We start from the raw sequence: 26,485 nt of genomic DNA, 5'->3' as shown, positions 1-26,485 counted from the left end.
GTAAGGAAATTGAAACTGTGATTAAAAATCTTCCTACAAACAAAAGTCCAGGACCAGATGGCTTCACAGGTGAATTCTATCAAACATTTAGAGAAGAGCTAACACCCATTCTTCTCAAACTCTTCCAAAAAATTGCAGAGGAAGGAACACTCCCAAACTCATTCTATGAGGCCACCATCACCCTGATACCAAAACCAGAGAAAGATACTACAAAAAAAGAAAATTACAGACCAATAGCATTGATGAATATAGATGCAAAAATCCTCAACGAAATACTAGCAAACACAATCCAACAACACATTAAAAGGATCATACACCATGATCAAGTGGGATTTATCCCAGGGATACAAGGATTCTTCAATATACGCAAATTAATCAATGTGATACACCATATTAACAAATTGAAGAATAAAAGCCATATGATCATCTCAATAGATGCAGAAAAAGCTTCTGACAAAATTCAACACCCATTTATGATAAAAATTCTCCAGAAAGTGGGCACAGAGGGAACCTACCTCAACATAATAAAGGCCATATATGAAAAACCCACAGCAAACACCATTCTCAATGGTGAAAAACTGAAACCATTTCCTCTAAGATCAGGACTAAGACAAGGATGTCCATTCTCACCACTACTATTCAACATAGTTTTGGAAGTCCTAGCCATGGCAATCAGAGAAGAAAAAGAGATAAAAGGAATCGAAGTGGGAAAAGAAGAAGTAAAACTTGTCACTGTTTGCAGATGACATGATACTATACATAGAGAATCCTAAAAATGCCACCAGAAAACTACTAGAGCTAATTAATGAATCTGATAAAGTTGCAGGATACAAAATTAATGCACAGAAATCTCTTGCATTCCTGTACACTAATGATGAAAAATCTGAAAGAGAAATTATGGAAAACACTCCCATTTACCATTGCCACAAAAAAAATAAAATACCTAGGAATAAACCTACCTAGGGAGACAAAAGACCTGTATGCAGAAAACTATGACACTGATGAAAGAAATTAAAGATGATACCAACAGATGGAGAGATATACCATGTTCTTGGATTGGAAGAATCAACATTGTGAAAATGACTCTACTACCCAAAGCAATCTACAGATTCAACGCAATCCCTATCAAACTACCACTGGCATTTTTAACAGAACCTGAACAAAAAATTTCACAATTTGTATGGAAACACAAAAGACCCCGAATAGCCAAAGCAATCTTGAGAACGAAAAACGGAGCTGGAGGAATCAGGCTCCCTGACTTCAGACTTTACTATAAAGCTACAGTAATCAAGACAGTATGGTACTGGCACAAAAACAGGATATATCAATGGAACAGGATAGAAAGCCCAGAGATAAACCCACGCACATATGGTCACCTTATCTTTGATAAAGGAGGCAAGAATATACAGTGGAGAAAAGACAGCCTCTTCAATAAGTGGTGCTGGGAAAACTGGACAGCTACATGTAAAAGAATGAAATTAGAACACTCCCTAACACCATACACAAAAATAAACTCAAAATGGATTCGAGACCTAAATGTAAGACCGGACACTATAAAACTCTTAGAGGAAAACATAGGCAGAACACTCTATGACATAAATCACAGCAAGATCTTTTTTGATCCACCTCCTGCAGTAATGGAAATAAAAACAAAAATAAACAAATGGGACTTAATGAAACTTCAAAGCTTTTGCACAGCAAAGGAAACCATAACCAAGATGAAAAGACAACCCTCAGAATGAGAGAAAATATTTGCAAACGAATCAACGGACAAAGGATTAATCTCTAAAATATATAAACAGCTCATGCAGCTGAATACTAAAGAAACAAACAATCCAATCCAAAACTGGGCAGAAGACCTAAATAGACATTTCTCCAAAGAAGACATACAGGGCTTCCCTGGTGGCACAGTGGTTGACAGTCCGCCTGCCGATGCAGGACACATGGGTTCGTGCCCCAGTCCGGGAAGATCCCACATGCCACAGAGTGGCTGGGCCCGTGAGCCATGGTCACTGAGCCTGCGCGTCCAGAGCCTGTGCTCCACAACGGGAGAGACCACAACAGTGAGAGGCCCACGTACCACAAAAAAATAAAAAATAAAAAAAAAAAAGAAGACATACAGATGGCCAAGAAGCACATGAAAAGCTGCTCAACATCACTAATTATTAGAGAAATGCAAATCAAAACTACAATGAGGTATCACCTCACACCAGTTAGAATGGGCATCATCAGAAAATCTACAAACAACAAATGCTGGAGAGGGTGTGGAGAAAAGGGAACCCTCTTGCACTGTTGGTGGGAATGTAAATTGATACAGATAGCCACTATGGAGAACAGTATGGAGGTTCCTTAAAAAACTAAAAGTAGAATTACCATATGATCCAGCAATCCCACTATTGGGCATATACCCAGAGAAAACCATAATTCAAAAAGACACATGCACCCCAATGTTCATTGCAGCACTATTTACAATAGCCAGGTCATGGAATCAACCTAAATGCCCATCGACAGATGAATGGATAAAGAAGTTGTAGTACATATATACAATGGAATATTACTCAGCCATCAAAAGGAACAAAATTGAGTCATTTGTAGAGACGTGGATGGATCTAGAGACTGTCATACAGAGTGAAGTAAGTCAGAAAGGGTAAAACAAATATCGTATATTAACGCATGTATGTGGAACCTAGAAAAACGGTACAGATGAACCAGTTTGCAGGGCAGAAGTTGAGACACAGATGTAGAGAACAAACGTATGGACACCAAGGGGGGGAAACTGTGGTGGGGTGGGGATGGTGGTGTGCTGAATTGGGCGATTGGGATTGACATGTATACACTGATGTGTATAAAATTGATGACTAATAAGAAACTGCAGTATAAACAAAGAAACAAACAAACAGAAAAAGCAACTAATACTAAACTTTCTTTGGGTTATTTGTATGGAAATATGTTAATATAAATGTTTCAGACATTACGTGAAATTTCTAAAAATCTTATATGTTCTAGTATAATTTTATGTCATAATTCTAGTTATTACTTTAAAATGTATATCTCAGAAATAACTAAATTTCCTTGTCAATTGCATTATTATGAACTTTCATCAAATCTTTAACCGTGGTCATTTTTAAGTCTTTTGTCATTTACAGACAGTTCTGGGTGTACTCTGATGCTTTTGCAAAAATGTTCCTATGAGAGGGTTTCATGTTCAAGGAATTCATGGAAAAGACTCTGACAAGTACAGGTTTCTGGTAACTGACTATACTGCTGAACTGAATGAATAAGCATTTTCAGAACTCTAATGGAAAATTGATGAATTCATAAAAGTGCTAACAAAAGATCAAGATAAAAAAAATTAATTACGTGGGACTGAGTGAACTGATGAGGATGATTATAATTTTTGTGACTTTCTGTTTGAATATTAAAAAAAAACATTCCACAAGGACTCAGAAGCAAAAAATATACAAATCAATTTTCACTGCAAAGTAAAGGAGCTGTTACAGTGGAGGATTACTGGACTGAATGTCAATATTATGACATAGTATGAGTGTGTTTCGTGTTTGGTAATTGGAATCATTGTTGATTTTGTTGTGGTCATCCATTTACAATGCTTGGTGTCTGTTTATTTATCTCTTGTAAAAATAAAATACAGTGTGTGTGTGTGTGTGTGTGTGTGTGTGTGTGAAAAAAATCTGATAACCAAAAAAAAATAAAGGATACAGGTATATGTATAACTGAATCACTTTGCTGTACACCTAAAATTAACAAAACATTGTTAATCAACTATACTCCAGTATAAAATAAAAATTATAAAAGACAAACAAAACAAAATCCTTTAGCCAAGGTAAGGCTTTCTTTGACTGCAGTCACCTCACTTTGCAGATGCCTGGGCCTCATCCCAGCCTGAGCCAGAAACTTGTGGGTGGGGTTTTAGATCTGTAAAACATTCCGCAAGTGATTCTGTTGTGTAGGCAGGCTTGAGAACCCTGGGCCAGTCAAGGAGTCATGAGAGACACAATGAAAGAGAATTGCATTCCTTTCCCTCAGAGCACCTCTCTCATTTTGTCAGTATATATACTTCAGTAGGACTATTGGGGTAATACATATCTTCTCCATGATTAGATTGTAAGCTACACCAACATATTTGCTCACCACTGTATCACCATCACTCAATCCAATGTGTGGCATAAGTTGACTGCTTTGGACCAGAAGTGTGGATTTAAGTGTCAGTTGTTTATGGAGTTGTCTAGGGAACCCAGTTGGGGGGCTGGAAGCACCTCTGGGAGATAAGATCCTGGTTCCAGTTACCTCTTAGTCCATTCAACCCAAGAACCTCCACGGCACTTTTGGACAATCCTGCTTACTGCAGTATAATGTATCTGCATTGTCTGCTTACTTAAACACTAATTGAGCTTTTATTATAGTCAAGTGCTGTCTACCTGTTTTAAGTGTCTTCATTTCACCTTCATAGCACTCTATGCTCTACAGTTTTACAGAAGAGAAACAGAGAACTTATGTAATTTGTCTCAGGTCACATGGCTAGTAAGTGATGTAGTCTGGACTGTTTTGAAACCACATGGTCTGACTCCAGAGTCCATACTCTTGGATGTGTGTTTTGCTGAACTGCCCTTTCACCTCTGCCTTCCCCCACCAAACCAAGAGCACTTCTAAGGACAGCCTGTGGTTTTCGCACCTTTCTCTAACAATATTTATTGAGTGCCTACTTTGTGCAGGCACTGTGCTAGGCACTGAGCAAAGAGTTATAAACAGTGTCCTTACATTACAGAACTTAAAAATAGTAAGGAGAAGCAGATGTCAAACAAAAATCGCACGGAACTACCTGATTTAATCGTGATAAGAACTACAAAAGGGAGAGCAGAAAGTGCTCTGAAAGTGTCTGGTAAAAAATCTAACCTAGACTGGGAAGTCAATAAGGACGGCTGAGAGCGGACTCAAAAGCGATCTCTGGGCGCGTGAAGTGGGAGGAGAGATTCCATTAGTGCCTCTCCGACTCCTCTGCTAGCGGCCTGGCACACAGGAGGCGCCCGCTAAGTGCTTGTGGAGTCAGTCGACGCAAGGGCGGGTAGATGAACCGGCAAGCGGACAAATGCATGAAAGATGGACGGACGGACTGATGGGCTGATGGACAGATGGACAGGCGGAAGGTAGCATCGAGGGGCGGCCACCTGGTGCAGCCGCAGGCTCTGCCCGGGGCCGAGGAAGGCCGAGGCCGGTCAAGGGCGGTTTGGGAAACACCCAGGGCCGTGCTGCCGGACCACCACACTCACCCTTCGCTCCGCGGGCTGCGGGGACCGACCCCAGGCGGGGAGCAGATCGGCCTCTGGCCGCGCGCGCCGGAAGTGAGAGCGGCGCGCCCCTCTAGGCCGCCCGGAGGACTGCAGCTCTGTGGCGGGCGCGCGGCAGGGTTCGGAGGACCGGTGCGGGGTCCGGGAGAAGCAGCGCGTCTCTGGGTGGGACCTGGTGGGGAGAGCACCAGGTCGAAAACGGTTGACAGGCGACTGAAAGAGGAAAAAAGAAATAGAGATAGAGGTTAGTATAGCATCGAGGAGATAAAAATAGAACCCATCATCTGTAAATTTGGGGAAGAGGACCAGATCACATTCACACACCACAAACACGTTGACTGTCTGCAATGACAGTTCTAGAAGTTACGGGGATGACTGTAGGGGAAAAGGCTGTACCCTGGCATGGCGAGGGGACAAGGCGGAGATCAACCCTACCGTCGACTGCAAGGGCGTGGGGACCGGGGCCGAGCCAAAGAAGGTCAGTAATTTCCCGTAGAATGCGGTACTCAAGCTGAGCCTTGCCGACCGGGTAAAACGGAGATTTGGAGGAGCGCAGGTTTCCCAGGTAGGGAGCGGCAGGAGCGAGAGCCCAGCGGTGGGACGTACAGGGCACTCTGGGGAGTTAGCCCAGCATCTTGGTTGGCCGGAACCTAGGCTAAGGGATGGGTTGGGGTCAAGTTTGGAGAGTTTCAAATGCCAGGCTAAGGAATTAGGAAAGCATTTAGGAACGGTGCAGACCATTTATATGTGAGATGGCCAGAACTGTACTTCAGGGCAGTATCTGACAGTACTTTGTAGAAAGGATTAAAGGGCAAAAAAGAGGAGAGGCGGTTAAAAATGTGAACTTAGCAAGATTTGCTAGTATCTGAAAATATGATTGAAGATGGGGAAGGGAATGACATTATCAAGGGAGATCTTATGGAAAATAAACAGGGAATTATGAAATACTAGTACCTGGGGGTGGGAAGAGGAAGAGTTGGTAAAGAAGAGGGGCTTCTCAGAGAAGTTGGACCCAGCTAGTTCAAACATCAAAGCCAGGAGAGTATCTTAGGAGAGGGAACAGGTGACTAGGAGTTGTGCCAGAGAGCTGGAGATGATGAGAACTAAGGTGATGCTGGAATTAAGGCGAAGGGCAGAAGAAGGGTCAGAGAGAGATGTTACCTGAAGAATGTCCTTGCCAGGGGTTAAGAAGTGTATGGTAAGGTCCTGAGAATAGATAATAATTCCTTTTAAGAAATTTGATAATGCAGGAAGGAAAAAGAGAGGACACCGGTTGGTCTAGGCAACAGGATTGAAAGGTGTTTCTTTGTTTTCTGAGGAGGGTAGAGACCTAATTATATTTGTAGAAAAAAGGTAAAGTGTGAGTGGGGAGAAAAATTGAAGATAAAAGAAAACAGGAATAGCTGACAGTGTGAGAATAAGACTGGATAGGTCTCAGAAAATAAGATGAAGCATTATAATAAAAAATGGTGCATTTGGTCTATGTTGTCATGCTTTGAGTGCAGACCAGCCAAGTAGTATCAGTTAGTAATGCTGATTTTACCAGTAAATATGTGCATGTACCGTTTGTTGAATTGTCACAAACTGAACACACTCATGTTACTAGCACTCAGATAAAAAAACAGAATATTATCAGTCCTCAGAAAACCCCCTTGTGCTCTCCTCAAGCCGCTACCCTCCTCTAGCCCTGAAAGATAGACTACACTGAACCTTGAGCACGATAGGTTGGCCTTGCCTATTTTTGTATTTTGTATAAATGGAACTCAATATGCACTCTTTTAAGTCAGACTTCAACATTGTTTGTGAAATTTGTTCATATTGTTTTGTAGATATACACTGTACATTTTCACTTCTAATAATATTATATTGTGTGATTATGCCAACACTCAGACATTTTATTATTGGTGAACATTATTCAGAGTGAAGTATTTAAGTCTCTAAGTACATTAATTTATTTTTGAATATTAAACCAACCTTGTATTACTAAGATAAATTCTACTTGATTATGGTGTATAATTTTTTAATATATTAAGGAATTTAATTTACTATTGTTTGATTGAGATATTTGTGTCCATATTGTTAGAGGTATTGGTCTGTAGTTTTCTTTTCCTGTGATATCTTTGCTGGCTTTGGTATCAGAGTAATTACTGGCCCCACTTATTTTCTGGGAGAGATTGTGAAGGATTGGTATTATTCTTAAACTGTTTGATAGAATTCACTAGTGAAGTCATCTGAGCCTGTGCTTTTGTGCTTTACTTTGATAGAAAAATTTTTATCACTAACTCAATTTCTTTACTTTTCATATATTTATTCACAGTTTCTATTTCTTTTCCAGTCAGTTTTAGTAATTTGTATATTTCTAGTAATTTGCCCATTTCAGTTATGTTGTGTAATGTGTTGGCATAACAATAATCCCTTTAAATCTCTGTAGGGTTGGTAGTGATGTCCCCTCTTTTCGGATTTTGTTAATCTCTCTTTTTTCTTCGGTCAGTCTAGTAAAGGCTTGTCAATTTTTGTTGGTATTTTCAAAGAACCAAATTTTGGTTTGTTTTTTTAAAATTGTTTTTCTGCTTTTTATTTCATTAATTACTACTCAAATCATTATTACTTCCTTCCTCCTGCTTGTTTTGGTTGTTGTTAAGTTTGCTCTTCATTTTTAAGTTTCTTAAGGTGGAAACTTAGGTTACTGATACGAGATTTTCTTTTCTAATATAGGCATTTCAAAGCTAAAAAATTTCCTCTAAGCACTGCTGTAGCTGCACCCTATAAAATTTTATATGTTGCATTTCATTTTCATTCAGCATAAAACATTTTCTAATTTCCCTTGTGATTTCTTCTTTGAACCACAGGTTATTTAGATATGGGTTATTTAATTTCTAAATATTTTAGAGTTCCCAAATTACTCTGTGGCTAGATATGCCCTCTGGGTCAGTGAAAACACTATCAACCCCAGTCTCTGGGCCACATAGGTCCCATTGGCCCCTGAGCCACTCTCAGCTGAGGTGGCCTTGGTGTCTCAGCCCTCAGTAGTGGACCCACCCTCTGGGTACTCCATTTCCTGGATGTAGAATCCCAAAAGTCTGACAGCTTTCCTTTATTTTGTCCTGTCTCTGTCAGGAATTTCCCTGGTTGTCCAGTGCTTAAGACCCTGCGCTTCCACTGCAGGGGGCGTGGGTTCAATCCCTGGTCAGGGAGCTAGAATCCTGCATGCCCTGCAGCACAGCCAAAAAAAAAAAAATTCGGTCCAAGATGGCGGTGTTGTTTCTGGTGCTATAACATTCTCAAGAGCCACGTTGGTCTTCCATGGATATCAGGGGATCCACACAACTGGATACAAGGGTCCTCTACAGATCCTTCCTATGGATAACCCCATTTCTATTCCTGGTTTCTGTTGAGATGGTTGATTGGATCCATGAATCACACATCCAACCTCTTCACCAAAAGGTTGTCCAGCTACACTTATGGCCTTGTCTCCAGAGCATGCTATCTGTGTAGGCTGAGGATTTTCCTAATCATCAAGTACTGATTCCTTTTTGCTTAACAGTTCCTTCCTCAATTTATCTCTTCCTCTCACATTTTACTATAATCAGCAGGAAAAAAATCAAGCCCCACTTTACACATTTTGCTTGGAAATATCCTCAGTTAATTACCCAAGGTCGTCACAAGTTCTGTTTTCTGTCCAACAGCAGAATGTGATTCAGCGAAGTTTCTGCTACTTTCTAACATCTATCACCTTTCTCCAGTTTCCAGTAATGTTTTCTTCATTTCTGCCTAAGACCTCTTTTATGGCCACGCCGCGTGGCTTGTGGGATCTTAGTTCCCAGACCAGGGGTTGAACCTGGGCCCCGGCTGTGAAAGTGCTGAGTTCTAACTACTAGATTGCTAGGGAATTCCCCCCACCAGAAGTTTTTTTTTTTTTTTTTTTAATTTTTATTGGAGTATAGTTGCTTCACAATGTTGTAATAGCTTCTACTGCACAGCAAAATGAATCAGCCATACATACACATATATCCCCTCCCTTTTGGATTTCCCTCCCATTTAGGTCACCACAGTGCATTAAGTAGAGTTCCCTGTGCTATACAGTATGTTCTCATTAGTTCTCTATTTTATACATAGTATCAGTAGTGTATATGTGTCAGTCCCAATCTCCCAGTTCCTCCCATCCCCCCTTCCCCCTTGGTATCCATACATTTGTTCTCTACATCTGTATCTCTAGTTCTGCTTTGCAAATAAGGTCATCTATACCATTTTTCTAGATTCCACATATATGCAGTAATATACGATATTTGTTTTTCTCTTTCTGACTTCACTCTGTATAGAAGTATTTTTTTAATGCTCATTATTTCTAGCAAAATTCTATTCATGACAATATATGTATTCTCTAAGATGACAGAGGATTCCTCTACTGTCCTTTTCACTTCCTTCTGAGACCCTGCCAAAGTCACCTTTAATGTCCATATTTCTACCAACAATCTCTTCAAGGCAACCTAGACTTTTTGTATCATGAGCCTCAAAACTCTTCTAACTTCTAGCCATTACCCAATTCTAAAGCCACATCTACATTTTTAGGTATTTGTTAAAGCAGCACCCCATTTCTGGTACCACAGACAAAGTGGTTTAATACAACAAAAATTGATTCTGTCACAGTCTGGAGGTTAGAAATCCAAAATCAAAGGTGCTGGCAAGGGCCATGCTTCTCTGAAGGCTCTGGGGAAGGACTGGTTCCATGCCTGTCTTCTAACTTCAGGTGGTTGCTGCCGTCCTTGGCATTCTTTCCCTTATGGACGCATCATTTCAGTCTCTGCCTCCACATTCACATAGCATCCTCCTCTCTCTGTGAGTCCCCTCTGTGTCTGAATTCATCTCTTCGTATATGGATACCAGTCATTGGATTAGGGCCCACCTTAAACCAGTATGACCTCATCTTTACTTGATTACATCTGCAAAGACCCTATTTTCAAATAAAGTCACATTCTCAGGTAACAGAGGTTAGGAGTTGAACGTATCTTTTAAGGGGGGGGGGACACAATTCAACACAACAGTGTAGTAAGTACAAACTAAGAGTTGTTTAAACCACTGTGACTTGGTTTTGAAGTTGAAGACTTCAAATTGTTGCCAATGACCTCATTTGATTGAAGACAAAAGAAATGATTTGATCTGAATTCAACACTAAAGGTCTTGGAGAATTCTAGTGTTTCTGATACAAGCCTACCCATCTCTGCAAAGTGAACCTAGGGAACTCTGATTATATTGGCCATTATTTCCCCTTCTGAATCTGAGTTTTCAGCACTTGTTCTGTTTTTGAAAAGTCAAAGTCAATTGGACACGCACATTAACATTTCAAAGGTGTTGTATTGTTGTAATTCAGGTGTCTTATTCAAAACAAACAGCAGCAGCCTACTCATTAATACATACTTGATCAAAAGGAAAGTTAATGTTTTTAAATTTGGCTTCACAATTTGGATTTATATCCCTTTTTTACCTAAACCTAGAGATTGAGTTTTAAGTTGAAGTTCATTCTTTGTGAAGATTGCTTATATAGTCTAAGTATCGAAGGAAATTAATTTCCAATGCAATGTAATACATGGTAAGCAAAAGTTCTCATGTAGGTCTTCATGTTCAACTTTCTGAGGAAGAGGTCCATAGTTTTTATCATATTCTCAAAGGAATTATATTATCTCAAAGATTAAGAACCACTACTCTACAAACCATGCCTAAATCAGACATATGTTAGTTTGGCCTAGTTTCTCCCAAGAGGAAATGGAATAGGAAATAGAAATCAGGTAGAATATTGGGGGTGGGGGATAACATATCAGTTTCATTCTTGAGGCTCTGATATCATTTTCATGCCTGTATTACCACCCCGATCTCTCTGGAAACCTCTGAATGTCTTTTACCTTACTGAGATGAGCCTCTTCAGTGTCAGCTGGAGTGGACCACAGTTGGGTCTACGTTTGTTCTGGCCAATCCATCGAACTGTTGAACTCCAAGCTGGTTTCTCAGACTCACTCACAGAATGTAACATCTCTGGTAGGACTCCACAAAGCAAAAAATCTAGCATAATCTGAAAGAACAGTTTGGTTTTTTTGGTTAAACACCCAGAAAATTTATGTTCACTTCATCACTTCTGGGTAAAAGATTAACAAAACCCTTACATTTGTATGTGAGAATTAACCTTTGGTTGACTTTCCCATTCTCTTTTACTGGAAACCTATTACAAGTATGTCAGCTGTGACATTCTCATACACTGTTGGTGGGAATGCACAATGATTCAGCCACTCTGAAAAGCAGTGTAGCAGTTTCTTAAAATGTTAAACATACACTTAACCAGGAAAGAGAAAAAGCATATGTCCATATAAAGACTTGTACACAAATGTTCATAGCACCTTTATTCGTAATAGTGAAAGAACTATAAATAACCCAAATGCCCATCAGCTGGTGAATGGATAAACAAATTGTGGTGTGTACATCCAATGGAATATTATTCAGCAACAAAAAGGAGGAGTGGACTATTGATACACACAGCAAGATAGATAAATCACAAAATAATAATGCTTAGAAAGAAGTCTGAGTGCAAAACAGAGTGCATTCTGTTTGATTCCATTTAAATAACTCTCTAGAAAATGCTAATTAATCTATAGTAACAGGAAGCAGAACAGTGGTTGGGGGCTGTGGTAGGAAAGGGAGGGATTATCAAGGGAAGGAGGAAACTTTTGGGGATGTGGTCACAATTTTCATTGTGGTGATGGTTTCACAGTTGTATACATATGACAAAATTTACCAAATTGTATACTTTAAATATTTGCTGATTATTGTATGCCTGTTATACATCAGTAAAGCTATTTTTTAAAAAGCATCTGCACTCCCTACTTGGGAGGGCTGGACACAAACGAGCTCCTTACATTTTATCAGGGTCTCATTCACACATCCCTAAGATTTCATAAATCAGAACAGGGTCTTAGGCTGGAACAGAAAACCCTCTTCCTCTACCTCAATCATTACTTCAGCCAGTCACCATTTTCTCAAACCTATACCTTTCCTCCGACATCTTACCCAAGTCACATGTCTCACCGGTCTCAATACTTCTATTTCTTATTTCTATATCTCCCCCCCTGCCCCCCGCCCTTATTTCCCAAGATATTTCCAAGGAAACAGCAATATCCTTTCCTACCCTGATGCCCTCCCCCACCCCCTTTTAGGTCCTTCTCACCCTGATCCTTTAGCTACAATGAGGATTGTATTGGCAAGCAAACATTTTAGGAGACCCCATGGCCTTTCTTGATAGCAAAGTAGGTGAAAATCCAGCTTCGCAGCAATTTAGGGATTAATTCCTGAGCATTGTTTGTTTTTAAGGCAGTGGTTCTCAAAGTGTGGTCCCAGGACCAGCAGCATCAGGATCACCTGAGAACCTGGGCTCTCATGACAGACTTACTGATTCTAAACTGGCGTGGGGCCCAGAAATCAGTATTTTATTAGAGGCATGCCGCTGTGCTGGGGGGAAAACCAGAGAGGACAGGAAGAAAGTTAGAATGGAAGCACACCAGCGAATCTGACTGACAGGTTTGGGGTTGGGTGGGTGGGGGAAGGGATTAAAAAAAAGAGACAGAGATAATTAAGGAAGAACTCATTTTGTAGTCAGAAAACCTACCCTGCCCCCAGGGAGCTTTCTAGAAAGATGTTTTCTGACATTCACGTCAAGAATTGGCAGATAGGGGGACTTCCCTGGTGGCGCGGTGGTTAAGAATTCGCCTGCCAATGCAGGGAACACAGGTTCGATCCGTGGTCTGGGAAGATCCCACATGCCGCGGAGCAACTAAGCTCGTGCACCACAACTACTGAGCCTGTGCTCTAGAGCCCGCGAGCCACAACTACTGAAGCCTTCATGCCTAGAGCCCGTGCTCCGCAACAAGAGAAGCCACCGCAATGAGAAAGAAGCCTGCGCACCGCGAGGAAGAGTAGCCCCCGCTCACCCGCGACAAAGCCCGCTCACAGTAACGAAGACCCAACGCAGCCAAAATAATTCATTTTAAAAAATCCGAAGTGATTAAGTTATGTGTGTGCATGTATATATACACACACACACACACACGTATTTAAAAAAAAAAAAAAGGAAGTGGCAGATAGTGCCAGCCAGGCCCCTCGCTACTGCTCCGCTGGGGCCAGATCCGCAGCTGTTCAGGGTTAAATCTCGGCAACTCCCGGCCCCCAGCTCACCTCGCCGCCCCCCGCCCCGCGCGTGCGCACGTGCGAAGCTACGCGCCATAGAGCTGAGCAATCCTCCCAGATTCCTAGAGCGGTCGGCGGTGATGGCTGGGTTACAGGGTGTGAGGCTTGACGGTGACTTGGAGAATACATCGAGGTATGGGTGATGTCAGCTCACGGAAGGCGGAGGAACTCGGGTGATCTGCCCTCCCCAGCGGCCTTGCAGCGCCACCGGGGAACCGTATGCTGTTTCTTGAGTCCGTGGGGAGTCGAGGCTGCCGACGTGGCCCCCAGGCGCGGCTCCTGGGCACTGCGAGCTGGTCGGTTCTCGGCCTGGTGTGCTTTTGGTACGCGGTCAGCCCTTGACTAGCGTTGGGTTCAGCTGAATGAACACCAGAAACTTTGGGGGCGGGTGGAATCCAGAGCTTGGATGCATTCACACGAATCAGCGAACGAATGCGTGAGTGTGATAAGAACGGAAGGAGGGAGAGACAGATCATGATGATGGATCAGTAGTGTCATTTCTGTGTAGAAGGGGCAGCGAATAACATAGAGCTAATCGCTAGGGAAAAATTCTGAAATTCCCTCCCCTGGTAGCATTAACCCCCTGATTATCTTTGAAGATCTCTAGGTTTGGAATGGAGAATGTATGTCCAAGAGGGGTGATGCCTGACTCCTGAATGATAGGGAAAGAAGCGTAGTAAATTTGAAAGAAAAGCGCTTGAAAGTTAAACGATATTTTGTTTTCTCTTTAACTTCTTTTATATCTAGAGGATGCTCCTGGTGGTCTAGTCTCAGAACTTGTATCTCCAGCCTCCGCAATGATTCCCTTCCAAGTCCAGTGGTGCCCAGTTGCCTCCAGGTCTCAGACTCCTACGTGGACAAGAAAAACTCAGTGAGGAAATGGTAAATCTCCAGTTGCTCCCTGAGGTGTCAAGTGTCCAGTGGCAGTCTATGGAGATCCAATTCAATTATGAAGCTCAAGAACACTACCTTCTGTCAGGTGAGAAGCAGTGTGTATCTTTCTTAGTGGTTTGGGTGGGTTGGGGGGTGGGCGCCGTGTTACCTTGCTATGTTAGCGTCTTCAAGTGCTGTTGGTATGCCTCATTGCCTACCCCCCACTGTATTATGCAGTACCATTTCTTTTGTGCTCCAAGCCCATGGCCTTATTGTACATTCTGTCAATCAAATTCTCTTGGTTTTCCTTCCTCTCCTTAAGTACCCAGTGTCATCCATTTTTCCCATTATAATCACCTTATTACCAATCTGTCAGTGTTTGGTATTTGCCCTTTAAAATCTTTTCAAGTCATCTTTCTCATGTACTGTTGGGGCATAGTTAAAAGTTTTGGAGTCTGACACCTGGATTCAAATACTAGCTTTGTCATTTACTAGCTTCAGTAAGTTACTTACATTTTTTAAAAATAATCCTGTTTCCTCACTTTATAAGTGTATAATAACTCATACCTTGGAAGTTATTTTGAGGGTTGTGTCTATCTATTACTCCATAATAAAGGACCCCAAAACTTAGTGACCTAAAACACTAAGACATTTTTCAACCATGTTATTTTCTTATGGTTCTGTAGGTCATTGGCTTGGGCTGGGTTCAGCTGGGCAGTTTTCTTCTGGAATCACTCATGCTCAACTAGGGCCAGGGTCTATGTTGGTATCAATCATAACATGTCCAGCTGTTGGTGCTGGCTATAGCTTGGGTCACGTATCTCCGGCAGGCTAGCCTAGACTTCTTCACAGGGCCGCTAGTCTTTAAAAAGAGAGAAGGATGCTAAGCACTTTTCTAACCTGTGTTTGCGTTACATTTGTTATTATCTCATTGACCAAAGCAAGTCACATAACCAATTCCAGAGTCATTGTGGGAGAAAACCACACAAGGATATAGATATTAGGAGATACGATCATTGGGGTCCATTACTATTATAACAGATACCACAAGCACTAGATAAGATTCCATATATACGGCTCTGAGCAGATACCTGGCTGGTAGTAAATTCTTTACGAATGGTAGTCACTGTTATTTTTAGTAAGATAATCTTGGTGCTGACTTTGTTCAGATGTTCTGCAGGCTCTCATTTCCACATCATATTTTGCTGCTTTTTGATTTTGGTCTTTCCATTACTGCTGTTTTGCCTATGAAATTAACCTGTTGTCCTTTTCTTTTACTCTAAATCTTTCGCCTGTCTTTAGTTTTGGAGTATCTTTTTTTTTTTTTTTTTCGTACGCGGGCCTCTCACTGTTGTGACCTCTCCCGTTGCGGAGCACAGGCTCCGGATGTGCAGGCTCAGCGGCCATGGCTCACGGGCCCAGCCGCTCCGCAGCATGTGGGATCCTCCCGGACCAGGGTACGAACCCGCGTCCCCCGCAACGTCAATTGGACTCTCAACCACTGCGCCACCAGGGAAGCGCTGGTGTATCTTTTATTTTATTTTATTTAGTTTCTCTCTCCTGTATTTAGAATTTGTTTTTCCTTAAGAGTCTATTCTAAGGCATCTAGCTGTCTTCTTTCCTGAGAATCACTGCCTCCTCCTTGTTGTTTTACTTAAATTGACATACATACTATATGTGTTTGTGTCTCTTAGAATGTGTATAAAATAACTTTTTTATGATAAAGAAATATAATTATATTAAAGTTCATTTATAAAATATAGAAAGGCACAAAATAGAAATTTTAATAACCTACAACTCCACCATTTAGAGGTAGTCACTGGATACATTAATACATTAATGTATCCTTCAAATCATTTAATTAACTGTTCAACAAATATTTATTGTTGATAAATGTTTATTAGTTCATAAGATCATAGCTTATTAATGATTATTAACCATTAATAATAATATTATTAGTTACTGAGGGTTTACTTTGTATCAGCCACTGTTCTAAGTTCTGGGGATGTAGCAGTGAACTAATCAGAGAAGCCTTTGCCCTCGAGGACTTTACATTCTAGTAGGGGAAACAGGAAATATATAAGTATACAGTGTAGTATCAGATAGTGATAATGGTTATATAAGATGTATCAGTCAGGATTCTGGCAGGAAACAGATGGCTCATTCAAATTGGGTAATTCAAAGTTTCATAAAGAGGATGGGAAGGATTACAGAAATCAACAAGGGATGGAGAACAGCATACGCAAAGCCTAAGCTGATAGTCGTAACTATCCTCTCCCATCACCCACTCCATATTGCCCTTACCTTCTGCCAGAATCTCAGTGGCACAGAGTTCTTTATCTAGTCAAATAAAATAAACCTTTTCTAGATGACCTGAGTCCTTGGTGATCCTGTCTCTTTCAGGTTACTTCCGTGAACCATTGACTGGGCCTATTAGACATGAGAGAACTACGAGGCATCCCACTGAGTCCTCTGAGTTCCAGTAGCAGCAACCATTTCCCCACTGGTGATTGGTATCAGTCATTCTGGCCGGTAGAGGGACCCCATCTCTGCGGGCTGGTTTGGCAGTTTGAGGAGCCCAAAATGCTGAAGCAGGAAGCAGTCTCAACTTCAAATTTAACAAAATTATAACTTTGTCCCATGGTAGAAGTATTTTTCCTTTGAGAATCAGAACCCTGAACCCACCAAGCCCAAGATCATAGAGATAGGAAGCAAAAATAATATAAGTGGATTATGAGGTATATAGTGAGAAGAGACATTATTACTTTCTCTACCACCCTTCGTTCCTATACCCATGTATTATGGCCATGGGGGAGACAACACTGTTTATCACCCTTTAGTTTAATGCGTATATTGCATCCTGTATGACAGCACCCCAAACTTATCAAGGTGTTGTTGTCTAGCTTGTACTGTAACTGAGCCTACATTTAATCATTCCACCATTATCACAATCCACTTACTTCTGGATGATGGGACATGTGGTAAGGCCCATGAATTATATGTGTATTAGATCATTGCTTAACTTCCTTCCCTGTAAAATGACTCCTTTGGAGGTAATATTATAGAGAGTACCATGATAATATATACGGCATTCTCTTAAGTCAATGCAAATTTGTATCTAGACTATGTATTTAGTCCTTTGAAGTTGCTGCCCTTTCCATAATAAAAGGGGTCAGATGTAATAAATCTGTCCCCAAGTGGCTAGCTGGTTCCTCTCTAGGGAATGGTACCTTATTAGGGCCTTAGCAGTTGGCTACTTGGGCACATAGCAATGATTATAGGCATATCAACCTTGATAAGTGGAGGTCCGTATTGTTGAGCCCATATATAGCCTCCATCCCTGCTGCCATGACCTCTTTGTACATGAGTCCATTGGGCAAACATTGGTAAAAAGGCTGATTGACATTCATAATATGGATCACCAAGTCCATCCTTCTGATTGAGAGGCTTCTCCACAGTGGATGCCCTTTGGTGAGGATTCACATGGGCCACAAACATATTCATTCTTTGGTTTATCCTCATACTTTTCCTCCAGAATTCTTATTTCTTGTCTTCCGATCTTGTTCTTTCCAGGTACCTAACTAATCAAGTAACCCATTAGTCACTATCCATGGATCAGTATAAACATGTATCTTAGGCTATGTTGCCTTTCATGGAAAGTAGACAACCAGGTGTATACCTGAAATTCTGCCCACTGGAAGGATTTGCCTTTACCAGCATGTTTAAGGCCACTCCTGAGTAGGGGTGTAAGTGAAAGGTACTCACTTTCAGGTGGTGCCCACACACTGGGCAGGCCCATCTACAAACCAGTTTTGTACATTTTCCTCCTCTGTTAACTGGTAATAGGGAATTCCCATAGGGCCATGAATATAGGTTGAGGGGGAGAGGTAATGGAGCAGTAGGAACAAGTACCATGGGAATCTGAGTCACTAGCACATGGAATATACTTGTCTTCCAGATATGCTTTTATAATGGAATACTGGTTTGTATGTTCAATTTTATGGATTGATGGGTCAAATAACAACTAATACATAGTGGTCAGTTTGCAATAGTTATTTGGTGCCCTGTGGTCAAGCATTAAGTTTCTGTTAGTGCCCAAAAGCAAGCCAGGATCTGCTTTTCACTTAGAAAATTGTTGGCAGAAGACAGTATGGCCTTACTCCAGTGTGGTTCTCTTATAGAGGCTTACAAGAGGCTTCATACAGCAACCATGACTGCTGCAGACACTTCCAATACCATTGGTTATCCTGGTTAATAAGGGTCTTGTGACAGGACAGCTTGCATTGCAACATGGTCCTACTGCAGAACGTTTTTTTACTCTAAGCCTCACTCAAAAGTAGCAACTGTGCAAGTTACTCAAATTGGTCATTTCAGCACATTTACTATGGTATCTGTTGCCTCAAAAATGCAGGGCCCACCAACATTGTGCCTTTCTGAGGTGGGAACAGTTGGTTAGAGAGATAACCAAAGTGAAAGAATAAGCCATGTAACCATCTGAGAGAAGAGTCTTCCAGGTGGAGGGAATAGCAAAAGTCAGAGGCCCATAGATATAGCAGGAACAGAGTAATAAGCCTGGGGTAGACATGTGATAGGGGTGGTTTAGAATGAAATGAGGGCAGAGAGAAAGAAAGGGACCAGATCATATGGAACCTTCTAAGTCACGGTAAGGACTTAGAATTTATTCCCAGTGAAATGGGAAACCATTGGAACTCTTTACACAGGATAACGTAAAGATCACTCTGACTGTTGTATGGAGAGCAGGAGAAAGGTAAGTTAGCAGGAAGAAAGCAAATGATTTAAGAGAGTAGTCAACTATGTCAAACAAATCAAGAATAAGATTGAAAATTGACCACTGGATTTGTCAAGATAAAGCATATTAGGGACTTTAATAAGTGCAGTTTTGATGGAGTTACGGAGATAAAAGCCTGATTGCATTGGGTTAAAAAGAGAATAGACTTGATGTTCGTTAGAATATAGAGCAATGTGAACTATATACACCTGATGGAAGTGTGAATTGGCTTAACCACTTTGGAAAAGTCTAGTTGAAGACCTAACAGTTCTGACCCTAAATTTATATAACCTAGAGAAACATTTAGATATGTGTATCAAGATAGACGTACCAGCATATTCATATCAGCATTGTTTGAAATAGCAAAATGTTCTTATCCATTGAAGAAGAATGGATAAATCACTTGTGGTGTATGTCACACTATAATAGTGAACATGAATGGACTACAGCTACACACATGACTGTGGATGAATCTTCCAAACATAATGTTGAGTAAAAAAACAAGTCACAGAATACGTGTGCTATGATTCCATAAATGTATAAAGTTAAAAACCATGCTGTATTTGCCTGCTAGGGCTATAACAAAACCACAGACTAGGTGGCTTAAACAACACAAATTTGTTTTCTCAGTTCTGTGCATTAATTTTAGTCATCTATGCTTTGCTTTCTTCTAGAAGTATTATAGTTTTAGCTTTTATATTTAGGTTTATATTACATTTCTAGTTAATTTTTGTGTATAGCATAAGGAAAGAGTCAGAGTTAATTTTTGTTATTATGATATCCAGTTGTAACACTTTTTTTGAAAAGAGACTACCCTTTCACCCTTGAATTATATGGGCAACTTTGTTGAAGGTCAGTTGTACATATATGTTTGGATCTATTTATAGACTCTGTTCTATTCCATTAATGGATATGTCTATCCTATTCCAGTACCTCGCTGCCTTGATTACTGTAGCTTTGTAGTAAAGCTTGAAATCAGGGAGTATAAGCTCTCTAATTTTGTTCTTCTTTTTCAAAATTGTTTAGACCCTTCTCTGCCTTTCTACACAAAGTTTAGAATAGGTTTGTCAGTTTCTATGAAGAGCCCTGCTGAGATTTTGATTGGGGTTGCATTGAATCCATAGGTCAATTTGGGGAGAATTTCATCACTTTAACAATATTAAATCTTCCTATATGTAAATGATGGCATATATTTCTATTTATTAGATCTTTAATTTCTCTCAGCAACATTTTGTAGTTTTCATTATGCAGATACTGCACATATTTCATTGAATTTGTTTCTAATTATTTCATTTTTTTGGTGCAATTGAAAAAAATTGTTTTTAATTTTAGGTTCTAATTGTTCATTGCTAGTATACAGAAATACAATCAGGTTTTGTGTATTGCACTAATAAAACCATTTACAAGTTCTAATAACATTTTAAAGACACTTTAGTATTTTCTGTATACGTGACTGCATAGTCTATAAGACAGTTTGACTTCTTGTATGCCTCATTTATTTTTCATGTCATATTGCATTTACTATGACTATTGAGTAAAAGTTGTACAATATTGAATAAAAGTAGTTAAGAGAGGGCATCCTTATTTTCCTCCCTTGTTCCTAGGACAAAAGCATTTAATGTTTAACCATTAAGTATGATGTTAGCTGTTGGTCTTTCTTTGCTTTTTATTGAAGTAGTTAATTTACATGTAACATAGTTGATGTTTGGATATAAATGTACCATCTTATTTTTTGTTATTTTCCCATATTTTGTTTCTTTTTTGTTTTTCTTTTTTCTCCCTTTGTGCCTAATTCAATTATGTTATCAGGTTTTTTATTTTTCTGTTTTTTCTCTATTAGCTTATTGTTTATACATCCTTTTATTGTTATTTAATTGTCACCTAATAGCAGCCTTTCTCAAATGTGATTCTGTGAGAGAATTAAGCCAAAATGCTCTGAGGCATCCACTGTAAGTTACATATTAATGTTTCTTCTGTACATCTATTTATTTACTTGCTATCTACCATCTTTGGGAGAATTAAGAAAATAGTCAGGCAAATTATTTTCTTTTTATTTTCTTGTGGAACCCTAGTTGAAAAAGGCTGCCTTAGAAGTTACAACATACACATTTGATTTATTACAGTTTATCTTAATTTATTATTTCTAGGATAACCCAAAGACCTTGTAATATTATAGTTCTATTTACCTCCCTCCTCTTGTGCTATTTTTGCCATATATTTTAACTCTACATATATATTGTAAAATCCATGAGACATTCATATTGCTTATATCATTCAGTACATACACATTTAGATTTACCGCAATACTTTACTTTTTCCAGTACCCTTTGCCTTTGGCAAAGAGGATAAGCCTCCACTTGGAGGCTTGGGATTTTGGACTTTAGCCCTTGAAATTAATCTTTGTCATGTTTTCAACTCTCTAGACCATTTGCAGTCTGAGAATGGTGTGCCTTTTATAGTAAACACCACTTAATAATGGACTGATAGTCTCAAGAATTTCAATGGAGCTCCCATGTTCTCTACCATTACAGGCCTCTGGTATTGTTGAGCAGAGGAATAATCTCCTCAAAAATCAACTCAAAAGAGATGTCTGATCCTACCTCCCTAACCTTTTTCTGGTCCACATACCTTAGTAAGGAAGTTTGGTCACTGAATATGGCTGTTCCCAAAAGGATCATGTTTTCTAGGCCACTTCTTTCTAATAATCAGGGCAAAAGAGGTGGAGGACTATGTAGACCTCTTTTTGAAAATTCAGGCTTCTTTTCTAACCATTCCTGAGCTTGATGCTTCTTTCTTTCCACTAATGACAACATGTGACCAGCCTGGTTGGTATACACTCACAGTGACAGCCTGGCTGCCACTGCCTCCTCCTCCTCTCCCTCCCTTTCACCTCCTCCCCAACTCCTTCACCCAAGTATTCGTTCATACTGCCTACTTTATATATGTCAGTAAGTTGTTTATGTATTAGCTCTAATATAGTCAAACTTTCCTAATCACTGTAATTAGGTTTCAGTATTCCCAGATCTCCTGTGACAGACATATACAGAACATATCTGATAAGCCACTTCAATAAACGATTATCCATTACTTGTTGATTCTTCTTAGTTTCCCTCTCAGAAGATAATTTTCAGTATTTTCATAGCAAAATACTAATATATTTCACCTGAAACTTTCTTACAGTATGGAGAACATATTCCATTTATATTTTATTGTTCTAGATGGTGAGACTAAGGCCAAGGTTGGAGAGCTGGCTTCCAAGGAGGAAATTACAGCAAAAATTGAACCATTGACTGAAGAGTCTGGTAACCCCAGAGATGATGTTCTCCAGGATTCTGAATGCAGGGAATTCTGTGGATTTGGGGATAAATTCAATGAGAAGGATCAGAACCTCTTCAAAAGAAGACAATATAACTGTGATGAATGTGGGCAAAACTTTGCTTGTAGTACAGGCCTTATTAGGCATCAAAGAACCCATTGGGAGAAACCCTATGAATGTGATAAGTGTGGAAAGGCCTTTAATGTGAGCTCAGCCCTGGTTCTGCATCAGAGAATTCATACTGGGGAGAAACCCTATCCTTGTAATTGGTGTATTAAAAGTTTCCGTCGGAGCTCAGACCTTATTAAACATCAAAGAGTCCACACTGGTGAAAAACCTTACAAATGTGATGAATGTGGGAAAGCCTTCAGTCAGAGCTCTGATCTTATTATACATCAGAGAATACATACAGGAGAAAAACCCTATCAGTGCAGTCATTGTAGTAAAAGTTTTAGCCAGCGCTCAGACCTGGTTAAACATCAAAGAATACATACTGGAGAGAAGCCTTATACATGTAACCAGTGTAACAAACATTTTAGTCAGAGTTCTGATGTTATAAAACATCAAAGAATCCATACTGGTGAGAAACCATATAAATGTGATGTGTGTGGAAAAGCCTTCAGTCAGAGCTCAGATCTTATTCTACATCAGAGAATCCACACTGGAGAGAAACCATATCCATGTAATCAGTGTAGCAAAAGTTTCAGTCAGAACTCAGACCTTATTAAACATCGAAGGATCCACACTGGAGAGAAACCCTATAAATGTAGTGAATGTGGGAAAGCTTTTAATCAGAGCTCAGTCCTTATTCTGCATCAGAGAATTCACACTGGAGAGAAACCCTATCCATGTAATCAGTGTAGCAAAACCTTCAGTAGACTTTCAGATCTTGTTAATCATCAACGAATTCACACTGGAGAGAAGCCTTACCCATGTAACCAGTGCAATAAAATGTTTAGTCGAAGATCAGACCTTATTAAACATCATAGAATTCATACAGGTGAGAAACCCTATGAATGTGATGAGTGTGGGAAAACCTTTAGTCAAAGCTCAAACCTTATTCTGCATCAGAGAATCCACACTGGAGAGAAACCCTATCCATGTAGCGATTGTACTAAAAGTTTTAGTCGTCGTTCAGACCTTGTGAAACATCAGAGAATACACACTGGAGAGAAACCGTATGCATGTGATCAGTGCAATAAAAGTTTTAGTCAAAGCTCAGACCTCACTAAACATCAGAGAGTACACTCTGGGGAAAAACCCTATCATTGTGATTGTTGTGAGAAAGCCTTCAGTCAGAGTTCTGACCTTATTCTTCATCAGAGAATTCACACTGGAGAAAAACCATATCCATGCACACAGTGCAGCAAAAGTTTCAGTCAGAACTCTGACCTTATCAAGCACCAGAGGATCCACACTGGGGAAAAACCATATAAATGTAATGAATGTGGGAAGGCTTTCAGTCAGTGCTCAGCTCTTGTCCTACATAAGAGGATCCACACTGGGGAGAAACCATATCCATGTGATCAATGTGGCAAAAGCTTTAGTCGACGCTCTGATCTTATTAACCATCAAAGAATCCACACTAGTGAAAATCCATATAAATGTGATGTGTCTGGGAAAGCCTTTAGCGCATGCACTGATCTTACTGAACACCAGGGAATCCACATTGGAGAGAAACCCCACAGGTGTGTTCAGTGCAGCAGAAATTTTAGCCAACTCTCTGATCTTATTAATCATGAGAAAGTCCATTCTGGGGAAGACACTCTAAATGTGATGAATATGGGAAAACCTTTAGTGTATACACCAACTTTATTCAGTACCAGAGACACTCTGCCAGAAAAAAATCTTATGAACGCTATGGATGATTATGAAAAAGGTTTTAATCAATGCTCAACTCTTGTGCTACATTAAAAAAGACCACACACACCAGAGAGAAAACATATTAATTCAATTTTTATAATGAAAGTTTAACTCAGAGCTCAGACATTACTAAAGAAAAATTCCGAGGAGGAATCCTGTGAGTTGTTGGAAAAACCCTCAACGTGAAAAAATTTTTACTGAATGTCAGAAACAATGGAAAAAAATTCTATCTGCTGTAATGTAAGAAAAGCTCTAGTCTTTTATTCAAACACCGCACAAGAGGAAAGTTTTATCATTATAAGAAATGTCTAACCATATTAATGCAGAACCTTATCAGATATTGTAAAAACCAGTGTGGTGTTGTGTGCAATCAGAAGGAAATGTATTAGTGTTATAATCTCAAACCTTTTGTGAGCCCAGATCACCTATTGCATATCACAGAAGTTATTTTAGCGAATGTAGGGAAAATTTAAACCCTTCCCATATCTTAATTGGCATTCACTCTGATAATTCGCATACCACTTATCTCCTGAAAGCTGGAGAATCCTACCTTATGCAAACATTAGTTATTAAATTCCCTCTGTGTGAACATGCTATGCTATTCTGGTATTAAACTTATTAACTGCATAACTCTAGTGCCCCATTTTCTGAAATATCCTTTTTTTTGTGGGGGTGGCCAAGTTTTGGTCTTCCTAGTGAGCATGAGTTTTCAAGTTCCTGTGGTGTTCACAGCAAACATGAATTTATTTTGCTCTTAATAATGTAGCCCATCCATAAACTTTAGTGCTTTGAAATTACTTCTTCAACACTACCATTTAATTACAGTTTCTGAATATGTGAAACAATTTTTAAAAAAATAATTCCATATGTTAAAGTGTGAATATTTCTCTACTACTATGTTTATCCTGTCTGTCTTCTATAGATTGAACAAAAATGTTAGCTAAAGTAACACCCACATGACTAATTGATATTGCATATTCTGTCTAAAAATAAAAAGACCTATTGATCTTTTTTTTAATGGCAACATTCATCAGACTTTGTTTTGTTTGTTGATTTCTGACATATATATTGATAATATGCCATGTGTACACAATGTTTTCAACTGCAAAACAAATAGATTTTAAAAATAAGAAAAATTGTCTTTGTGGTATTAACCATTTGTTAAAATCCTGCTACTGTCATTTACTTTAACTATCCCCCATAATTATCCAATTAATATTTTAATTTAACATACATTGTTAAATTATTATGTGCAAGGCATTTTTTTAGGTTTTGTAGTGTACACAAAGAATATACTGTCCCCAAAAAACATGTACTGTACAGTGATAAAGGCTGATGTATACAGAAAATATATGGCTCAATATAATCATAAAGTTAGGCAAGACGCTTATAAGAGCTCACAGGAGGTAGGGTTCAATTCTGATTGGAAAGAAAAGGAAAAGCTTTGTGGAGCTCCTGAGATTTGAGTTTTGAAGGATGGGAGTAGAGGCATAAAGGCAGAGAGGGAATAATCAACAAAGGCACAGAAGCAAGAAAATATAAGAAGTGATGTAGAGTATGGTGCTTAGTCATTAATTCAATAAATATTCAGTGTCAGGCACTGTACTGAGTGCTGCTGAAGAAAAAATGATTCCTGCCCTCATGCTTAAGTGTTTAGGAAAATAATGACTGAAGCATGTACTTAAAAGAGTAAGAATAAAGTGGAAATTAAAATGAAGGAGAAAAGACAGTTAAATGTGATGCTAGGGCTTCCCTTGTGGCTCAGTGGTTAAGAATCTGCCTGCCAATGCAGGGGACATGGGTTTGAGCCCTGGTCCGGGAAGATCCCACATGCTGGGAAGCAACTAAGCCCATGTGCCACAGCTACTGAGGCTGCACTCTAGAGCCCTCAAGCCACAACTACTGAGCCTGTGTGTCACAACTACTGAAGCCCGTGCGCTTAGAGCCCGTGCACCTAGAGCCTGTGCCCCACAACGAGAAGCCACTGCAATGAGAAGCCCATACATCGCAGCGAAGGGTAAGCCCCGCTCGCCACAGCTAGAGAAAGTCCACACACAGTAACGAGGACCCAACGCAGACAAAAATAAATAAATTTTTTGTTTGTTTTTGTTTTTG

The 26,485-nt window shown here is 39.8% G+C and overlaps 1 protein-coding gene across 3 annotated transcripts; it reads left to right on the top strand.

Moving 5' to 3' along the window:
- Nucleotides 1-5,499: 5,499 nt before the first annotated feature.
- LOC309970205 (uncharacterized protein) lies at nt 5,500-25,320 on the top strand. 3 transcript variants are annotated; one of them, XM_082852468.1, is made up of 3 exons: nt 5,500-5,547; nt 14,279-14,508; nt 22,410-25,320. In XM_082852468.1, exons 2-3 carry the CDS (start codon nt 14,409-14,411, stop codon nt 24,419-24,421), a joined length of 2,112 nt encoding a protein of 703 aa, XP_082708594.1. In that variant the 5' UTR covers nt 5,500-5,547; nt 14,279-14,408; the 3' UTR covers nt 24,422-25,320. The 3 variants fall into 3 exon arrangements, with proteins under 3 accessions (XP_082708594.1, XP_082708592.1, XP_082708593.1); XM_082852466.1 differs by lacking the exon at nt 5,500-5,547 and adding an exon at nt 13,360-13,852 and having other exon boundaries at nt 14,277-14,508; XM_082852467.1 differs by lacking the exon at nt 5,500-5,547 and adding an exon at nt 13,622-13,662 and having other exon boundaries at nt 14,277-14,508.
- Nucleotides 25,321-26,485: the final 1,165 nt, after the last annotated feature.

This window comes from Leucopleurus acutus (assembly GCF_964270905.1).
Source record: "Leucopleurus acutus genome assembly, chromosome: 13".
NCBI classification, from domain to species: Eukaryota; Metazoa; Chordata; class Mammalia; order Artiodactyla; family Delphinidae; genus Leucopleurus; species Leucopleurus acutus.
Note: the sequence above shows the minus strand (reverse complement) of the source record. Positions and strands in the feature narration are given on the sequence as shown.